At 42.2% G+C, this 17,982-nt stretch overlaps 1 protein-coding gene across 4 annotated transcripts in view; it reads left to right on the forward strand.

Annotated features, from left to right (window-relative positions):
* LOC111865481 (GTPase-activating protein) overlaps positions 1-12,260 on the forward strand; it is a 34,730-nt gene extending 22,470 nt beyond the window's left edge. The window contains exons 10-18 of one of the 4 annotated variants that reach the window (XM_033751847.1): positions 1,832-1,938; positions 2,605-2,840; positions 3,423-3,428; positions 3,809-3,915; positions 3,980-4,128; positions 5,398-5,516; positions 5,867-6,018; positions 10,877-11,057; positions 11,552-12,260. In XM_033751847.1, the coding sequence (XP_033607738.1) occupies positions 1,832-1,938; positions 2,605-2,840; positions 3,423-3,428; positions 3,809-3,915; positions 3,980-4,128; positions 5,398-5,516; positions 5,867-6,018; positions 10,877-11,057; positions 11,552-11,651 (1,157 nt within the window). In that variant the 3' untranslated portion in view covers positions 11,652-12,260. The remainder of the gene's footprint in view (positions 1-1,831; positions 1,939-2,604; positions 2,841-3,422; positions 3,429-3,808; positions 3,916-3,979; positions 4,129-5,397; positions 5,517-5,866; positions 6,019-10,876; positions 11,058-11,551) is intronic. The other 3 variants (XM_023853567.2, XM_023853566.2, XM_023853568.2) reach the window with 3 other exon arrangements.
* Positions 12,261-17,982: the final 5,722 nt, after the last annotated feature.

Genomic DNA, 17,982 nt, shown 5'->3' on the forward strand with positions numbered 1-17,982 from the left:
AAACGTACTATCACACACACTAGCCACATTCCTTCTCAGACTAGACCAGAATTTTATGCTTCCTACAGAGAAATAATGATTGCAATTTTGTCACGAGTTCAACTTCTCTTGCAGGGTCTTGTGCAGTTCATCTGTTCATCCTTATGGCATCACACTTTCTTGTGTTCCTTTGTAACAAGTTTTTGTACAATTTCACATTGTTGTAAAAACGATCCTGATAAATATGGTGGTTCAGAGGAATAATTATTTTGGAGACGAGTTAGAACTGTGTCTTCCTACTTTTCTCGTTGGGTGTACATATGTCCATGTTGCTTATATATCTTGATCTATCTTCATACAGTGCATATGCCCTAAACTGCAGGTGACCTCTTCATGGGATTGTGTACATCTAGAGAGAACTCTTTGTGGTCTGTAAACCAATGTGAACGAGGGAAGGAAGTATTCATACGTTGAATTTTGAATAGGCTGCCTGTTGTCACTGAGGTGCCGAGTTTGGCAGATGGCCTCAAAATGGTTTCTGCTCATGGTCTGGGGGAAAACTGGGTGTATGTATTGTAGCATAAGGTAAACCTCATTCTTTCATATAATTTCTGACCTGCCCAATGAGTATCAGGCCTAAATATTTTCATTTCTGAAGTGGTAATAATAGTGACCAAGTGACCAACTTCAGTATTTAGGTGATGCTTCCCATTGCTTCACTTATTCTCATTAATTTCCAGAATGGATTCTGGTTTCACATGAAAAATTAATATCTTTGTACAATGTTGTCACTCGCAAACACAGGGCAAGGTCATGACCACTTACAGGCTGTGTTTTTAGATGTGGCTTCTGGGTTGCACATGAGGATTATGGCCACAAGTAGAGGGCAGTGGTTGCAGGATGGAGGGTGACATGAGCACGGCCATAAGGTAACCCAAACCCTGCAGTCCATATCTCAGTTAGTGGACAGTGTCAGATCCACAGCATGTTCTTTTGAGGGTGGCTGGGTCTAGAAGTATGAACAGTACCTGAACGGATGGTGGCTCCATCAATGTCCAGGGCGTCTCGGTACTAACCAGTCTGTAAAGTTGCAACAGCATGTTGTCATCCTCTCTTACCTCGTTATCTGAAGTCATGTTTGGTACTGTAGAAAATCGGAAAGCAATAGAGGGAACATACTGGAATGGATGGGCTTGCATCGTGGGGTTATGAGTGGCTTGTGTGTGACAGGAGCTTAACTGTAAGCAACTTCAATCGTGAGAGGGCCCCATTGTCTGAGTCAGTATTTTCAACAGATCACATATGCTTTGAGGGAACTGAGCTGATTGAATGGTAGAAATGTTAGAATAGTTGCAGTGTCTAGGGAGACCTGACATCTCTTCAGACTGCTGATATGCCAGCCATCTGTATGACCCATACACAGCGTATGCGATTTAAATCACAGCTTTCAACATGACTCATCTACATTGCATTACATATTAACATAATTAACTCTGGGTTACAAAGATATAGACCAGGGTCCTGTACTGTAGCATAGTGAAAACTGAACTGAACATTTAGGTTCAGTAGAAGGTGGAAACTGAATAACTGTTAGTTTCTCAAGGGCTCTGCTGCTTCAAGTTTGATATATGCAGTACATATAACTCCAGTTAAGGTTTAAGGGAATCTTTTAGAAATAATATTCCTTTTTCACAAAACGTTTTACTGTGATGACAAATCATCCTGGCTCATCGGCTAGTGAGGCGAGAGATTGTCAAACTCACGGGGCCAGAGAGAAGTGATTTTAATGCTTCTTTGATTTGTACCTGCTACAGCCAGACTTCTGCTCTTGAAAATGTGAATTTCTTTCCAGATAACAGAGAAGTAAGATATTCCGTGATCTCTGGCTTCATCTTTCTGAGGTTTTTTGCCCCTGCCATTTTAGGACCTAAACTGTTTGATCTGACTACTGAACAGATTGTAAGTATATACTGTATTTGAATGTAGTCTCATGGAGCGCAGTGTAGAATTGGAGGCAAACTGATAGAATCGAGCAACTCAACATTAAACTGATATTTCCATTTGTGCTGTTCGCATTTAGAAAAGGAATGAAGTGAGTTGTCATCATGGAATCTCCTCCTCTTCCCCCTCCCACTCTTCCTTCATAGTTCTCAATTTTCCGTTAGTGGAACCCCCCTCCCATGATGTCTTCCAATATGTTGTTCCCAGTCATCCTACAGTTCCCCTTCAAAATTTCAGTTCTCGTGCTCTTCTTGGTAACTTTATTTTGTGCAGTCCCTTGTAACTATTAACAAAGTTTAAATTCCAACTTCATCTCTAAAAATTCCATTTGAAATTCTGTCCCTCATTGTTTTTTCCTTCAATTATAAAATATCCATATCCATTTCTTGGATTTTGCTTTTGTTCTCTGTGAGGGCTCATGCTTTGGCACTGTATGTTAGTACTGGTTTAAAATGTGCTTTCTGAGGTGGTGTTTTGCATTGCTTTGGCATTGCCGTGTTCCATAATATTCCTTCTATGATTCTGTTGTGATTATGAAAAGAGGTGTAACAGATTGGTAGGCAAATGTGTTTGTATTATGAATCAATGGAGTATCTGTATGATACATGTTTATGATGCTTGCAGGACTCGCAGACGAATCGTACGCTCACTCTCATCTCAAAAACAATTCAGAGTCTCGGTAATCTTGTAAGTTGCCGGTCCGCCCAACAGACGCGTAAAGAAGAATACATGTCAGCCCTGTACAAAGCTTTCTGCACGAAAAAACACATGCAGGCAGTGCGTCAGTTTCTCGAGATCATCTCTGCCTCGTCTGACCCCGGACATCGAACTCTAGACTCTCCTGTCATACTGAAAGAGGGGTAAGGAAGGCCATTGTGTAAGGTGGTGCTGTTGGTACAGTGTCCTGGCAGAGGCAGAGTAGCAGTCTGCAGCTGTGGCTGTACTGCACTCAGGCCATGCTGTAGCAAAATCACTTGGCCACTGGCTTCTTACTGAGGAGGCCTGGGTTCAGTCCCACTGTAGTCAGCATGGGATTTGTAGTGGACACAGTGGTGCTGGCAAGGTTTTTTCCCCAGCACCACTTTTCCACACTTGTGTGTTGCTTGCAGTTCACTAACATAAAAATATATCTGAAAGGAAATTTAAGTTGAAACTGTAAATTGGAACAATATTTTGGAGGTGAAAATTAATTCTAGGCCTCCTTGGCACTTCCTGTCACTATAGCCCAGTTAGTGGGATGTGAGCTCAGCCTTGCTACCAGCAGGCTGTGCCCCCGTATGGAGCTTACAGCTCAAGTCTCTCTGAATTGCATGTACACGCAATCTGGACTGAACTCTTTGTCACCCATGACTGTCAACATCTGATTGCCTCTTTTTGTTTTTGAAGTCTGAAATTTGTTAATGCTTTATGTTTTGTCTTTCATTGCTCAACTATGGAACTAGGAAAAGGTATGTTAAATACTGTTATCTCTCAGTGATTACAGCATCACGACTTCTATATTCTGGAAACCGCGGCCACACAGACTCAGTTTTGTCACTTCTTGTCTGTGGAGTGTGATGAACTGAACAAGTTGGCAAGTGGACTCATGCTCAGGGTACAGTCATATCAAATCACAGTTGACACCAACAATCTTGGCCAGGGTTGTTTGTAGTTTTCCTTGGTCCCTCCATGCATATGCTGGAATCTACCTTAAATTAGGCCATGGCTGCTTCCTTCTACATCCTTTCCAATTCATCATTCACTCAGCAATCATTTTGTACAGTGTAGTTTGAGTTTCTCACATCATTCAGTAAATGACAAATACAAATTGAATGTGATCATTTTACAGGGTGATGATCAAACGAGCGCAAGGCAGGAAGAGGTTTGGCCGCAAGAACTTCAAGCAGCGTTACTTCAGGCTTACAACTCAGGATCTCACTTATTCTAAAACTAAAGGTATGTGTCATAATGTGATAGGGTTCTGTCATAACTAGAGGCTGGGTTCTCTAACACTGCGCAGTGTCTGTGTGCTTCATGTCGCCAGGTAAGGAGCCACTGTGCTGCATCCCCCTGGACCAGATTCTGGCTGTTGAGAGATTGCAAGAAGACTCGTTCAAGATGAAAAACATGTTCCAGATAATTCAGCCCGAAAGAGCCCTCTACATTCAAGTACGTGAGTAGGTCTAAACCTGCATCATTATCCCAGGGAAGCTTGGAGTTCACGTGACTAATATTTACAGGTTGAGTTCCTGCCTGATGTAGGGGACCAGTATAGTGACAGGCTGTGTACTATAGAGCCAAGGAATCGGGGTTCAATTCCCAGCAGGGGAAGAACTTTTCTCTTTCACAACATCAAGACCAGCTCAGGCCTCCTGGTGCTCCTTAAAGGGGCCAGTGTTAGAAGCCTACCACTCTCCTTCACCTACTGCCCATTTCAAGACTGCACAACTGTGGCTTATCTCCTCCACACATCTGTAGTGTGGTGCTTATTTCATTGAGACGGACCTCTCCCTGCCTGACAGAACACATTGTGTCTCCATTACTTAGACCAGTTAGTGCCATCTGGCAGTAGTGACTGTATTGCTTGGAAAGTATTTAAGTCTGCATGTTTTGCTGAGCCAGGAAGTGTATGACATGGCCACAGATACTACAGAGACAGTGCAAACAGTAACGACATGAGTGAGGTAAGTCTGATTTCTGGTTGCAGTGTATATAAGAATATCTTTCTGAAATATGAACATTCTCCAGGGTATGAGACAAGGTGTGCCAAGGGGCACAAGACAGAGATTAGTCCCTTTATCCAGCAACTGATGGAGGAAATGTAATTAATTGCTAAACCATCTTGGATTAAAAAATCAATGTCCAAATTGTCAGTCATATAGATTAATATGAGTAAAGAGTCCTGCCTATTTCTGTTCCTTCCACTTGGAGCATAGGACATCTGTGAAATGCTTCAGTGTCTTAATCTTAGACAGTCGGTAGCACTCCTTGGATGGGGGGTCAGCCCGATGCAAGGCCGCTACTTGTGCAGGACAACACAAGCAGAATAAATTCAGACAAATTTCCATGCCTTGAGTGCAGTTTGAACCCATGATCCCAGTGTTCAAGCAGGTGAAGACATTGCATGCCCTTAGACTGTGCAGCCACTGTGATTGGCTGAGTGTAGAGTAGCTGGTATAAAAATGAAGAGATTTTCCATTGAATGTTCAGAGCATATTATGCCAGTTAAAAAAAAGTGTTTGTGTGCATGTCCAGCCTAATTCTTTTCTTTGTGAATTTGATGTTTCATGAATCTGAAGGGATTCAGAAGGAAATCTGTAGCTTCTGGTATTAGCATGGATTGGTGTCAGCACCTGTGTCCAAGATGACATGGTTTTGAGTCCCCTGTTATTGTCCATTCTGAAGTAGAGTGGTAATGTCTGTGTTCATTGGTTACAGGCTAACAACTGTGTGGAAGAGAAGGAGTGGATTGATATCCTCACAAAGATCTGCCAGACGAATGCAAATAGGCTTGAGCGTTACCATCCATCAGCATACATCAATGGACGTTGGATGTGGTGAGTAGTGCATGCGCGTTCCTCTGATTCTTCAGCAGCCTGTTCCCAATTGATGTTCTTCATTTTCAGGGCTCTTTCTGTGGTCTGTATAAGTTTGTGCTTATAGCACGCCTTGCCTTCCTGTAGTAACTTACAAATAAATTTTCAAATTTTTTAACTCCATTATGATAATCTTGCTTAAGTTTTGGGAATATAAATGACTGGCATATACCATCATTGTACAAGCTTTACTGCTTCAAATATAGTCAGTTCTGGGACATGCTTTGGTCACTGAGTGATCATCTATCTATATGTGTGTCTACTCTGCCATTTTGTTTGGTTTTAAATAGTTCTTACATTGTGACTTTCAGTTGCCAAGCGCCAAGTGAGGTGGCCCCAGGTTGCAGCGATGTATCTCAAGGTCTGGAAGTAGGACTACAGATGGATTTAGATCCAGATCGAGAGCTTCAGAGGATCCACTCGCTGTTCATTGCGCACATGGACAGGCTGGACAGGCTCAGATGTAATTATACAGGACACACTTGCACAACAGTGTTGTGTTTTTAGCAGAGACTGAAGATAAGGTTGTTTAAATATAGTATGTCAGATCCTTCAGATGTCCAACGTCGGACATACCAACAGGAAATGCCCTTTCCTTTTAGCAAGAGGTCTAGATTTGGACATAACTATTTCTGTTTGTTTGTTTGTAGTTTATTTAGCAATGTCACCAGTAGCTCAGTCTGTATTGCATTGAATGATGAAATAATTACTGAATAAATGAATTGGAAAGAATGTGTTAGGAAATGGTAATGGCTTAATGTGAGGTACGCTTCCAGAATATGGATGGAATAAGGAAAACCACAAAAATCCTGTCATTTTAGAGAATATTTAGGCTGAGACTAGAACTCAGGACCTCCCAGATATGAAGCTGGAGTGCTGCTTATTTCACCATGATGTTCATTGTTACTTTTTACCCTTTGGTGTTGGTCTGTCCCTGGCAGTGACGGGAAGTTAACAAGTGTGAATTGCTTGTCTGTGACTTGATTAACCTTTAAAGTACGGACTTTTAAATTGTCAAAAGCCTGCTGCGGCCAAAATTTAAATGGCCCTAAGTCTTTAAAGTTGCAGACTTTAAGAAAAAACTACATATCTCTTTGACTGGCGCGAAGGGTATTTAAATCCCACCCCTTTCCTGGCAGGCCCTTTAAACCTTATGTCGCTAAAATGCATGTAGTTACTTTTTCCTAAACAACTTCAACAAAAATTGGTTTTTAAAAACGAAATTTTTAGGAACTAATTAAAATACAATATTTTATGCAATAAATGCTTTTCCACGCCTCTTTATTAGTTTTTCTTCGTGTGATAAACATTGAAACATGAAAGTTTGCAGAGAGCCACACCGCAGCCTGCACACATGATACTTGTTTCTTTTCTAACCTTGTGCTTAGCACTCACGCGACACTTTCTCAGGGCACCATTCTTCTTATTGTTACTGTTAGGAACATGGACCATTTTGTGAATTTTCAAGCCACCCTCTAGACGATTTGCTGGCTCTTTCACTGGTGGTCTTTTCAAGGTCGAGGGCGGAGGCGTGACTGCACTCTAGTCTGACCCAATAGATTCGTCATCCACTTCATTCCTTGACTTTTCTCCCTCTCCACACTGTTTGTTTGGTTCAGTCATTTTTCTACACAGTCCAATATAAAATCTTTGAATCTGTAATTTCTCTTCTTGTATTTTTCGTTTGTTGTGTTCTTTTTGAATAGAATGAAACTATTCAACCGCAAAGACATGTTTTGTCCAAACCATGGGTGTGAAATATGGGCCTAGTGGACAAATATTCTTCAATTTCAGGGCGTTTGTCGATTCCTGTCATGAACACAATTCCTAAGTATGTCCAGATTTCATCTGATGTGACATAATTGTAATTGTGTTTTCGAGAGTGAGGAGCTAACTCATGTGTGTTGAAGTGCTGGTGAGCATAGCGATTGGTTTCAGTTGTGATGTGATTTACCAAGTCGTCATCCAGAAAAAATTTTAATCCATGAAAAGGGATGCATTTTATGTGTTATATCAATTTTGATCCCGAAACTATTAGCAAATGGAAATATTGGGGGTACAATGTCTCCGTACGTTCATGAGATGGGCGTGTCAGGCACCGCACTCGTGGTAGGTAAATGTTCATGATTACTGTCTTGTGGATCATTGTCTATCACTGTATTATTGTCACTATCAACTTCATCCAATTCAGGAATCATTATTTCATCGCCACTATCATCATCAGAAAAAATCTCGTTCACAACATTTTCCAGCTGGTCTGTAGGAACACGAAGACACTTGCTGCAAGAAGCCATGGTGAAACTGAATGAATGTGAAATATTTTCTGACCTTTTCCTTCTCAGAGGGTTCTGACAGTAATATAGACCCCCACAAAGTTTACAAGGGTTCTTTACAAACATGCACAAAAACTATCATATATATGTCTTTGGTTGATGAGTGCCAAGAGAGCAAAGAAGGGAAGAGATTGTCAAAGCGTTAAAACACGCCAACGCCAGGGAACGGCTGGCATCGTCCGGGCGTTAAAACACGCCCGCGCCAGTCAAAGAGATATTATCCATTCTATGCAATATAGAAATATGAACTAAAATGGCCTGAAAAATAATTAAAATTTTCTACATATACACAAAAGAGCAATTTTTACAAATGAAAATATGCTGTAATTATTCTGTCATGAAATGCAAAATATTATCTTTATTATATATATTATGAAATTCCAAAGGACTTACCCGTAGTTTTTCTTGAAACTTCAGACATGTTGATTTTGTAAAAAATAATCACACTATATACAATAATCCTTTGTTCAGACTGTGCGCAAGTATAAACTGTGGCACTTCACAGTTTATGATAACTCCGTTCAGTGTTCAGACTCTTGACGCACGTGCACTACTGGTAGAAGCAGTCGTCGACACACAGACTAACATCACACTTTTTACAATAGAAGAGGGTGCCCCTGGTTTTCTTATTTCACGAACACACACAACAGCACCTTTGTTTCCCTTTGGATGGCCAGTGTTGCGAATGTTTCACTTCTAGTCGCCTCAGTTGGGCCCTGGATGAACTTGGCCTCCCCTGAGAAATGCCACTGACCGGGTCTCCTCTGAGAAATGCCAGTGACCGTGATATTCACCTCATCTGACTGTACAATCAAATCTCGCACTAGGATTTCATGGAATTTTTTATGTGTCATTTTTCCGCCACTTTACTTTTGCAATAAATATACTAGGTGGATCAAATATGACCGGGACTGATTTTTTTGTAAATAAGCCGCACTGCGCAGCAGCTGTGCGACCTTGAGAGATTGTAGCCACAACCTCCTCTCTTCCTCCTGTTAGGGTTAGAACCTGTTCACTGCTGTCTGGGAGTTGCTAGAGGGATGAGCATACGGAAGGTACCGCGGAGCGTGGAAAAACGCATTGCGATGAAGTTCCTCGGAGAAAATGTCGCGTCCGCTGAAATTCACCACAGACTCCAACAACAGTATGGGGAAGAGTGTCTCTCACGGACCCCTGTGTTTGAGTGGTGTAAGTGCTTCAGAGAGGGCAGAGAGCACGTGGAGAATGAAGCGCACGATTGTCGGCCGCGAACATCTGTCACAAAGCCAAACACTGATCGTGCAGACGCACTTATTCGTGAGAATAGGCCCATCACTATCAAGGAACTTGGAGCAATGCTGTCCATCAGTGTTGGTAGTGTAGAAGGCATCGTGAAATATCACCTGCACTATCGCAAGGTGAATGCACGGTGGGTACCACGCACTTTGACAGACATGAACAAAATGGTGCACATGCAAGTTGCCAGTCATCTCCTACAGCAGTTTGAAGATGAAGGTGATGCATTTTTGAAGTCTGTAGTGACCACCGATGAAACGTGGGTACACTACTTCATTCCCGAGTCCCAGCAATCATCATGCGAGTGGCAGCATACCAGTTCTCCCAAACCCAAGAGAGCGCGGAGGAGCCGTTTGGCAGGAAAAGTGATGGCAACGTTCTTCTGGGCCTGGCAGGGGGTTATCCATGTAGACTTTCTGACAGATGCCAGAACAGTCAATGCAACTTATTACTCAGACCTCCTGGCAACAGACGTGAAGGAAAAGGTCCGATCCAAGCGGAAGAGAGGTGGAAAGCGGGTAGCCTTCCTTCAAGACAATACACGCCCCCATACGGCCAAAACAACAATGGAAACCCTCTGGAAATTGAAATGGAACCTTCTGACACATCCGCCGTACAGTCCCGATTTGGCACCAAGTGATTTCTACCTGTTCGGAAGGCTCCAATCAGACTTGCAAGGCATGCGGTTTGTGGACGACGCCATCATCCAGACTGTTTGGGAATGGATACGCCACCAACCACAAGTCATTTTTTGGGGGGGGGGCATCAGGATGCTTCCAGAAAGTTGGAAAAAATGTGTTGACTCCGGAGGGGAGTACATTGAAGACTGACATGTGCAAGTAAGTGTTTGGCAATTAGGTTTTTTTTTTTTTTTTTAAATCAGTCCCGGTCATATTTGAACCACCTTGTACATTGAGAATAGTCATGCCTAGATAGTGGAAAAACAGTTTCTTTGTCCGATTTCCATTTCCTCTGGGCAATTCCATAACTATTTACCATCCTGTCAGATTTATCCACAAAGCCCATATGTGCACTGTTGTCTTCAGTGGCTTTATGCCTCTACCGAGACACAAAATAAAAATGTTTTATAAATAAATAATTGACAATCTGGCACTGACTTTCTGACTCATAATTCACCTCTGAAAACGGCCCACTTCCTTGCAAGCTCAGGCAGCACTAACCTGCATGCTAAAATGAATATTTACTTCTCAGTTCTCAAAATAAAGCTGTGCTCTATTTGGCTGACCCAGTCATAAACAGTCATATCAAAACCAGTACTGTAGTAAACAATTTCATTGTTCAGAGCTAACGAATCAATCTCCAACTTGACCTTGCGTGGGTTTGTTTTGGTTTCAACCCAAAGATTGAATTGTCAGCGCTCCCAAAGAGAACACGTGCTATGTTAGATAAATCTAACATTCGGCCACAATTCTCCTCAATTTGATCACCCCAGTAATATCTGTGAAGAGTCCAAATTGTGAAGCCATTCATTATGCACTTTGTTCCAGGCTTTTGTCTTCTCACTTGTGTCTAGGTACGCAGGAAACTGATAAAACACATTCTCTATTTTCTCCTAAATGCTGACAGTTTTAGTGCCACTTATTTTTGTTCATGGCGTGGATATTCGGAGACAGGAAGTAGCTTCTGATTATTTGTCTGTGAATGCACAGTCCCCACTGTGGCAATGCTAATGCCATGATGTTGCTCTTGCAGCCGCGTGTGAATGCCAGGCAGTGTACACAGGTGACATGTGTTTCTTGCCAAGCTTCATTATCGAGGATGTGCAGTCATGTTTCAAGATGCTGAACCAGTTGAGGGAGACGGTGTTTAACTTGGAGCAGGAACATCGCAGCTACCTGAAGCTGTTGACTCGTGAGACCAAATATGGCAGCAAGTGAGTGTTGTGTGGGTAGCAGCCTTCTGATATGAACCCTTACACTGCCTACTCGTGCCAATCCAGATGGATCTGTATGCCCAGCATGTTTGAATACATTCACAGAGTTAGTCTGGGATATATATACCTCTTTCTAAACATTGCACCAGTAATGATGAAGATGCAGCAAGGACAACGTATTGCATGGGCCCATAATATTTATTAGCGTTAAGTACTTTGGTCTGGTTGACATAGACCAGAGGGGCTGGAGGGGGGGAACCGCGAGTGCTCTTGTCCCCACGGTCCGTGCGAAACGTTTCCATGACCTGAACATATTGAACTGCTATGTGCAGATTGTCTTTGAAGTTATATCATCAAGACGTGATATAGATCATTACATTAGTATCAGAAAGTTGCTGCATTCTGCCTTCAACATTTGCTGGGATTCTGTTAAACATGAGGTTGCCTGCTCAGAGATGTTTTAGGCAGACACTGATGACAGTTATGTTCAACAGACAGGCCCCAATAGGGGATGACAACTACCTGCTGCTGGCAGCGAGGGTCAGACATCAGGACAGCAGTCAGCTCAGGATAACGTGCAGCCTGCCCAAGTGACAGTGGCTCAGGTGCTACACGGATTGCGGTGGTCATGTCGCAGTGCCGTGCCACTTGAAACTATCTGCTGCTGGCAGCGAGGGTCAGACATCAGGACAGCAGTCAGCTCAGGATAACATGCAGCCTGCCCAAGTGACAGTGGCTCAGCTGCTACACGGGTTGCGGTGGTCATGTCGCAGTGTCGTGACATTCAAAACTATGCCAACAATTTTGGTGAGGTTGGGAACACTGTCAAATGTTGTTCATGTTTGTAACTTGATATCCATTTGCCTCATATTGACTTTCAGTGGATGTCACTGTTGAGTGCTCAGCACACGTCTCTTGTGTTGGGATGTCCTGGATTCAGATCTAAGCGTGGACATGGGCTATCCTGACTGAGACCTTTCATGGCTTCCTCAGCCCCCCAGGCAAATGCCTCGATAGTACCTCACATGCCACAACCACTTCCACGTTCTTTGCATTTCATTACCAGTTTATAATACGACTCTGTGTGTTGTAAGTTACTGGCAGTATCATTACATAAACATTACATTGCTCAGAAGCCGGGATCGTGGGTTCAAATCCCACTCGGCATGGATGTTTGTGTGTGTTTTTCTGTGTTTGTCTACAGGTAGAGGCCTTGCGATGAGCTGATCACCCACCCAAGGAGTCCTACCGAATGTGTAAGATCCAGAAAACTGAAGTGAACAGAGAAGTTCATGGAGGTAGGCCTAGGCCCACTGGGGCTGTAGTGCCAAGGAAAAAAAAAACTTGACTTTACACTTGTCCAGGACTGGCAATATAAATATAACTTCTTATGTGGAATTTCTCATACTGCACTTGCCAAAGTTTATGTTTATTCTGTTTTCCTATCAGTCTACACACTGAGAGTGTCAACTCTATATTGCCTTCTGTTAATGTTAGATGACGTCAGACATAGTTGTTCATATTAAATTGTTGCCAGTAGCATTGCATTATTGGAGGGGCACCATGGTCCTGCTGCCGGAGCGTTGCAGCCTTGCACATGTCCTCCAACCCTGTAGCTGCAGGACATTTTAAAGTGTCCTAATCCTGATGATAAACTTATCATATTATGCCCAGAATGAAATTGTGGCTGCCATTGTCACAGTTTTGGGAGATTTCTAAGATCTGCTATTGCAGGATGATTAAAGTTAAATGATTTGTAATAGCTTTAGCAGGCATACAAATGTAACATGAGATTATGTTGCTGCAGAAAGTGCATTGTAAAAATATGTTTTGAATGACTGCTGGGTGCCGCTTCAATAAGTTCACAGCCCTCAACAGTTTAGATTTTTAAAGCAATGTAAGTTATAATGTGCTCCGCCACCTTGCAGGGCCCTTCCATGCCTGAACATCACTGTAGGTCTTCCAGCCATTTATGTTTAGGCAGTGACTTTTAATCGGATATGCCTCGCAATTGTGCGATGTGTGTAGTGAAGCTGACTGAAGTATTATAAATATGACATAAGAACAATTCACAGCCTTTGTTAAATTGCTTCATATTGAGGCTTGTACATCATTTTCTTGTTTTTACTGTATATTGTTGGTAGTTCCAGTAGTGTCAGTGTTCCTGGCTCACTCTGCTTAACGGATATTTGTAATGGTACAGGGGGCCAGTTTTGAATGTATAAACTTTTAAGTTGGCACGAATTATGAAGGGTGCCGGAATGATAAGTCAAAATTGTGTTGGTGCTCCGTAAAGGATAGTAATCTCACTGATTAGGAGGAGGTTAGTAATTTAAAAATACAAAGCATTTATTAATTTAATTCGTAAATGAAATAGAAATTATGTGTTCGTACTCCAACTTAGTGAACTGTTTGGGGGGCTGTTCGAGTTGACCGTTTTCTGCTGCGCACAGTACAGTTACAAAGAGCCTCAAGGTCTGCTGAACACTGGTAAATTTTTTAAGCAAGCATCATCAGATGGTATAGCACTGCTGTTTCGCTTTAGCCATATTTGATATAAAACCGCAAGACTTGCTGGATGGACAAATAGTGATCATCATGGAATGTGACGATGACAGACATTCGGTACATTTGACGCAAATGAAGTTGGTGAAGAATCGCACAAAGTAGTGGTGATGCGTTTCCAGTTTCTGTTTCTCCTAGTTGCAATGTTAAGTTGCCCATTTTTTATACCATTATATATATATATAAGATTAATATATGTTTATCATAATTTGTTTAATATTTGAAGTGTGAGAAAGTTGGAAAAAGAGTGTTGATACCTTGCTGTGCCTTAGTGAGAACACCTGTTATTGTTTGCCCCGGTTTATATCGAACTGGCAGAATATACTTCAGGAATTAATAATTTGGATTTGAAACAAATACCATATCGCCTGATTTTAAAAGACTAAATATTCCACCTTAACTGCAAAACAGAGTTCCAGATGTGCCGGTGCAAATTTCAACATTGTAGAGAGATTTGATTTTGAACCTTAATTCCTTCAGAAACAGCCCTCCACCTTGAAACAGTGATGCACATGCCTGATCAGTGCATGTAATGGTAGTTATAAGAAAAAGAAACAAAACAAACTCCGTGGTTTTAGTCCGCAAGTGAACTATACTGACCGAGCGACTGCCGCTTGTTGGCGAACTTAGTGCCAGCTTTTGCAGATAAAGGGTGTCGTGTGGTCAGCATAACAGATCCCCATGGCTGTTAATCTTAGTTTTCTAGACCAGAGCCGCTATTTCCTGGAAATAGCTCCTCAGTTATCCTCATGAGGCTGAGTGGACCCCATTCCAGACTCACTACTACTCAGAAAATCTGGTAGCATTGGGAATCGAACCTGGACCTCTGGATCTGTAGCCAGGAACTCTGGCCACTAGACCACAGAGGCTGTGAACTTCAAAATATGAGAACCAGAGAAATTCAGAGAGTGACTGATTTTGTTGTGGAAATGGCGCTACACTTAAAGGTACTGTTCATCTGCTTGTTTTCTGGAGAGATAAACAAGTTAGTTTGTTGCTGTTTGTTTTGGTTTGGAAGGTGGAGGTCATAATTTTTAAAGGAAAATGTATTAAAGAAATTAAATCTCATTGAATTGATCTCATTCACTGTTCCTGAAACTGTGAGCTGAATGGCAATGTTGTTTTGTAACATTGTAGGTGATGAAGGAACGTCATAAATTACAAGATGCAAGCCTGCCAACTTTTCATGCTGCACATCATTGTGGATTGATTGTAAGACATCTACAGAATTTGTATTCATATTGTGGTGCGACACAGTTTAGGTGGGTGGGTGGAACACGGTGTCAGAACCCAAAACATCATCTCCATCTTCATTGTCAAAATTCCAGTTTTATTTTTATTACTTGTACGTTTTATACTTTGTATGAATACAGAAATGTATTTTTGCAACCTTGTGTGGCATAAGCAAAATGGATCTTAGAGAGACAGGATGGGATGGTATGGATTCGATTGATCTGGCTCAGGATAGGCACCAGTGGAGAGCTCTTGTGAACATGGTAATGAACCTTCGGGTTCCGTAAACTGTTGGGAAATTCTTGAGTAGCTGCAGATTTGGTGGCTCCTCAAGAAGGGCTCAGCTGCATAAGTAAGTAATGTGGCATAAGCAGTACAAATACATACTTTAATTAGGTAATATCAATATTTGTGGGGGGCACTATGCTACCAGCTGGAAGGTCACGGGTTGGGGTCCCAGTGAGGTGGTTTTTTTCAATTGACCTAATCCTTCCAGCCAGACTATGGCCCTGGGGTTGACTCAGCCACTAACAGAAATCAGTACCAGGAATCTTCCTGGGGGGTAAAGGGCAAGTGGCGCGTAAGGCTGACAACCTTGTAGCATCAGATTGGCTCGTTCAGAAATGGGGCATTGTATACATTGGCCTGAACAAGTGCGACTCTGTTGCATAGTGCCTCCCCAAAATGGACTTTCAGGTACCTGACAGACCCTGAAACAACAACATATGGTCACGCGTGTGGCTGTGGTAATATGTACTTAGTTTGCTTTCAAAAACTTGATCTTGCAGTTTTTCTGTAATAAAATTGGAAGACATCAGTCCAACAGTATGTTGTGCAGTTATGAACCTTGAATCAAATGCAGCCAGCAGCATATTACATGAAACCTTTAGGTTCAGTATGGTAGGATAAGCTACGTTTGTGTTCCGAACAGTTCTTATTTACATTTTGTTTTGTAATGTAGTGTACATCAATCATTGCTGGCTAGGTGTCTCCTTATGGCAAAACAGCATGCACACTGTCCAGCTGCCCAGGTGTAACATCTCATGTTAAATATAGCTGCCAGTAAAATTATACCAGGAGATGAAATCCCCAGTTCTTGGGTAGTAAAATGTTCTGAGATAAAATAAAATTCCCAGCTTCAGTGTATGGGGAGGTTTAAATTGACTTTTCTTGGATGATGAAGGTTAAGCTGGAAGAAGTAGGAGTTGGAGTGTATAAATTTAAAAAACTCTATACCAGTTTAATACAAATTTAAATGGTTTTTTAAATTGATACACTCAACTTTAATACAAAAGTTGGCAGGAATGCACATGTATGCAGTGTAGAGTGAAACGGATTTGTTTCCAGATTGTACCATGTGTGTTCATGTCTGCAGTAACAGAGGTATGCGCGTGGTGATACGCCTCCAGGAAGAAGCATCACAATTAAGTGGTGACCTCAAAGCAGCCTAAGCTTATAGTTGGACACATTTTTGCCCCCATAACAGCTTCTCTTAGCTGGCCTTAGTTCAGGGACTGAGAATGTTCCAGTGTTAATAAGTTTGTTTATTTGTGCTTGTGTGTCTGTGTTGCTTTACAGTGTCGTGTTTTGAAGTAAGTTTTAATATTTATATCAATACCAGAAAGGAGTTGGTAAAGATAGCTACTTTCTGTAATGAATTGGAAGATGACAATGAAACCATTTTCATCACTCATCACTAACATACTCGTACGAGGGGGGACCCAAAAATAACCGGAATTTATTTTTTTTATTTTTGCATTTTTATTGAACTGTATATTAGTCCCCTTCAAAGTACTGTCCATGTGCATTAATGCACTTGTTCCAACGCTTTTGCCACTGCTCAAAACAGTGCTGGAATTCTTGAGGCTGGATACTGTTCAAAGCCTTTAGCGTGTTTTCTTTGACTTCATCCACATCACAGAATCACTTTCCTTTCAAGACTCATTGCCAGTCACAATTCTTTTAAGAAATTCTGGATCGTTCTGCACTTCACTCTTCAAGTCGCGGCAAACATTCACGCAGTTTTCTCTTTGGTCATCTCCGAGCAAGCGAGGAACAAATTTTGCAGACACCCGTCTCATGTGCAAACCTTCGGTTAAAATTCGCTGGACCGTGCTCCATGAGATGTTCGTTTCCTCAGAAAGTTGGTCAATGGTCTTTCGACGATCTTCATCAATTGCACGTTTGATTTTGGCAATGTTTTCGTCATTTCTTCCTGTCGAAGGACGCCCGGGGCATGGCATGTCTTCTGTTGACATGTTGCCAGATTTGAAATGGGAAAACCACTCGTAGACCTGTGATTTCCCCAAAGCATCATCATTAAAGGCTTGCCGAAGCATCCCAACAGTCTCGGCTGCAGTTTTCCCTAACAGAAAGCAAAATTTCATGCACACTCTTTGTTCCTTCTGGTCGGCCATCTCACTAATTGCCAAAGGGTTGAAACAGGAACGCACACAACAGAGCACCACAGACAAACCACTTAACTCAGACTGACGCCAGCTCACACCACCTAGCAGCACAACTCGTAACTACAAAGCATGCGTGTGCAACAGGTCGGTTCCGGTTATTTTTGGGTCCCCCTTCGTATATGGGCTGTGAAAGTGATCTCTACAGGCCTTTATCACAGCCTGTGTCCATGTTTCAAACAAGCTTCCAAATTTCTCTCCCTGTGTGATGTTGCCAAGGCCCTACACAGAGCCCTAACTGTAATGCTAGATCAGGAACCATCCTTCCAAATTGAGGTAGGTCCTCATATCCAGTGGCTCTGACCATGTAGAACTGGAGGTCTCTGTTCTGTACCTGGGCATTGATGAAGTACATGTGACTGGTCGATCCTGTCTCATGTTCACATGTTCTGCTTGTGGTGCTTAGAGAGGCCCACAAGATGTGAGTGCTGCATCAGTTTACAGTGGTGAGTCAGCAGTCCTGTTACCAGCCTACAGTACTTCCTGCCCAAGTTTGTTGGAGTCTGAAACAGTTTATGCAGAGGCCCAGCGATGTATAGATTAGACTCAAAACTTAAGTTAGTCAAGTACAGGACTCTGATGTAACCACACACTAGGATGTGCTGAGTCCCATAGATGGTGCAGGTGGCAGCTGTCAGCTCTTCCGGCTTCTTCCATTCTGT

This window comes from Cryptotermes secundus, unplaced genomic scaffold (assembly GCF_002891405.2).
Source record: "Cryptotermes secundus unplaced genomic scaffold, Csec_1.0 scaffold454, whole genome shotgun sequence".
Classification (NCBI taxonomy): domain Eukaryota; kingdom Metazoa; phylum Arthropoda; class Insecta; order Blattodea; family Kalotermitidae; genus Cryptotermes; species Cryptotermes secundus.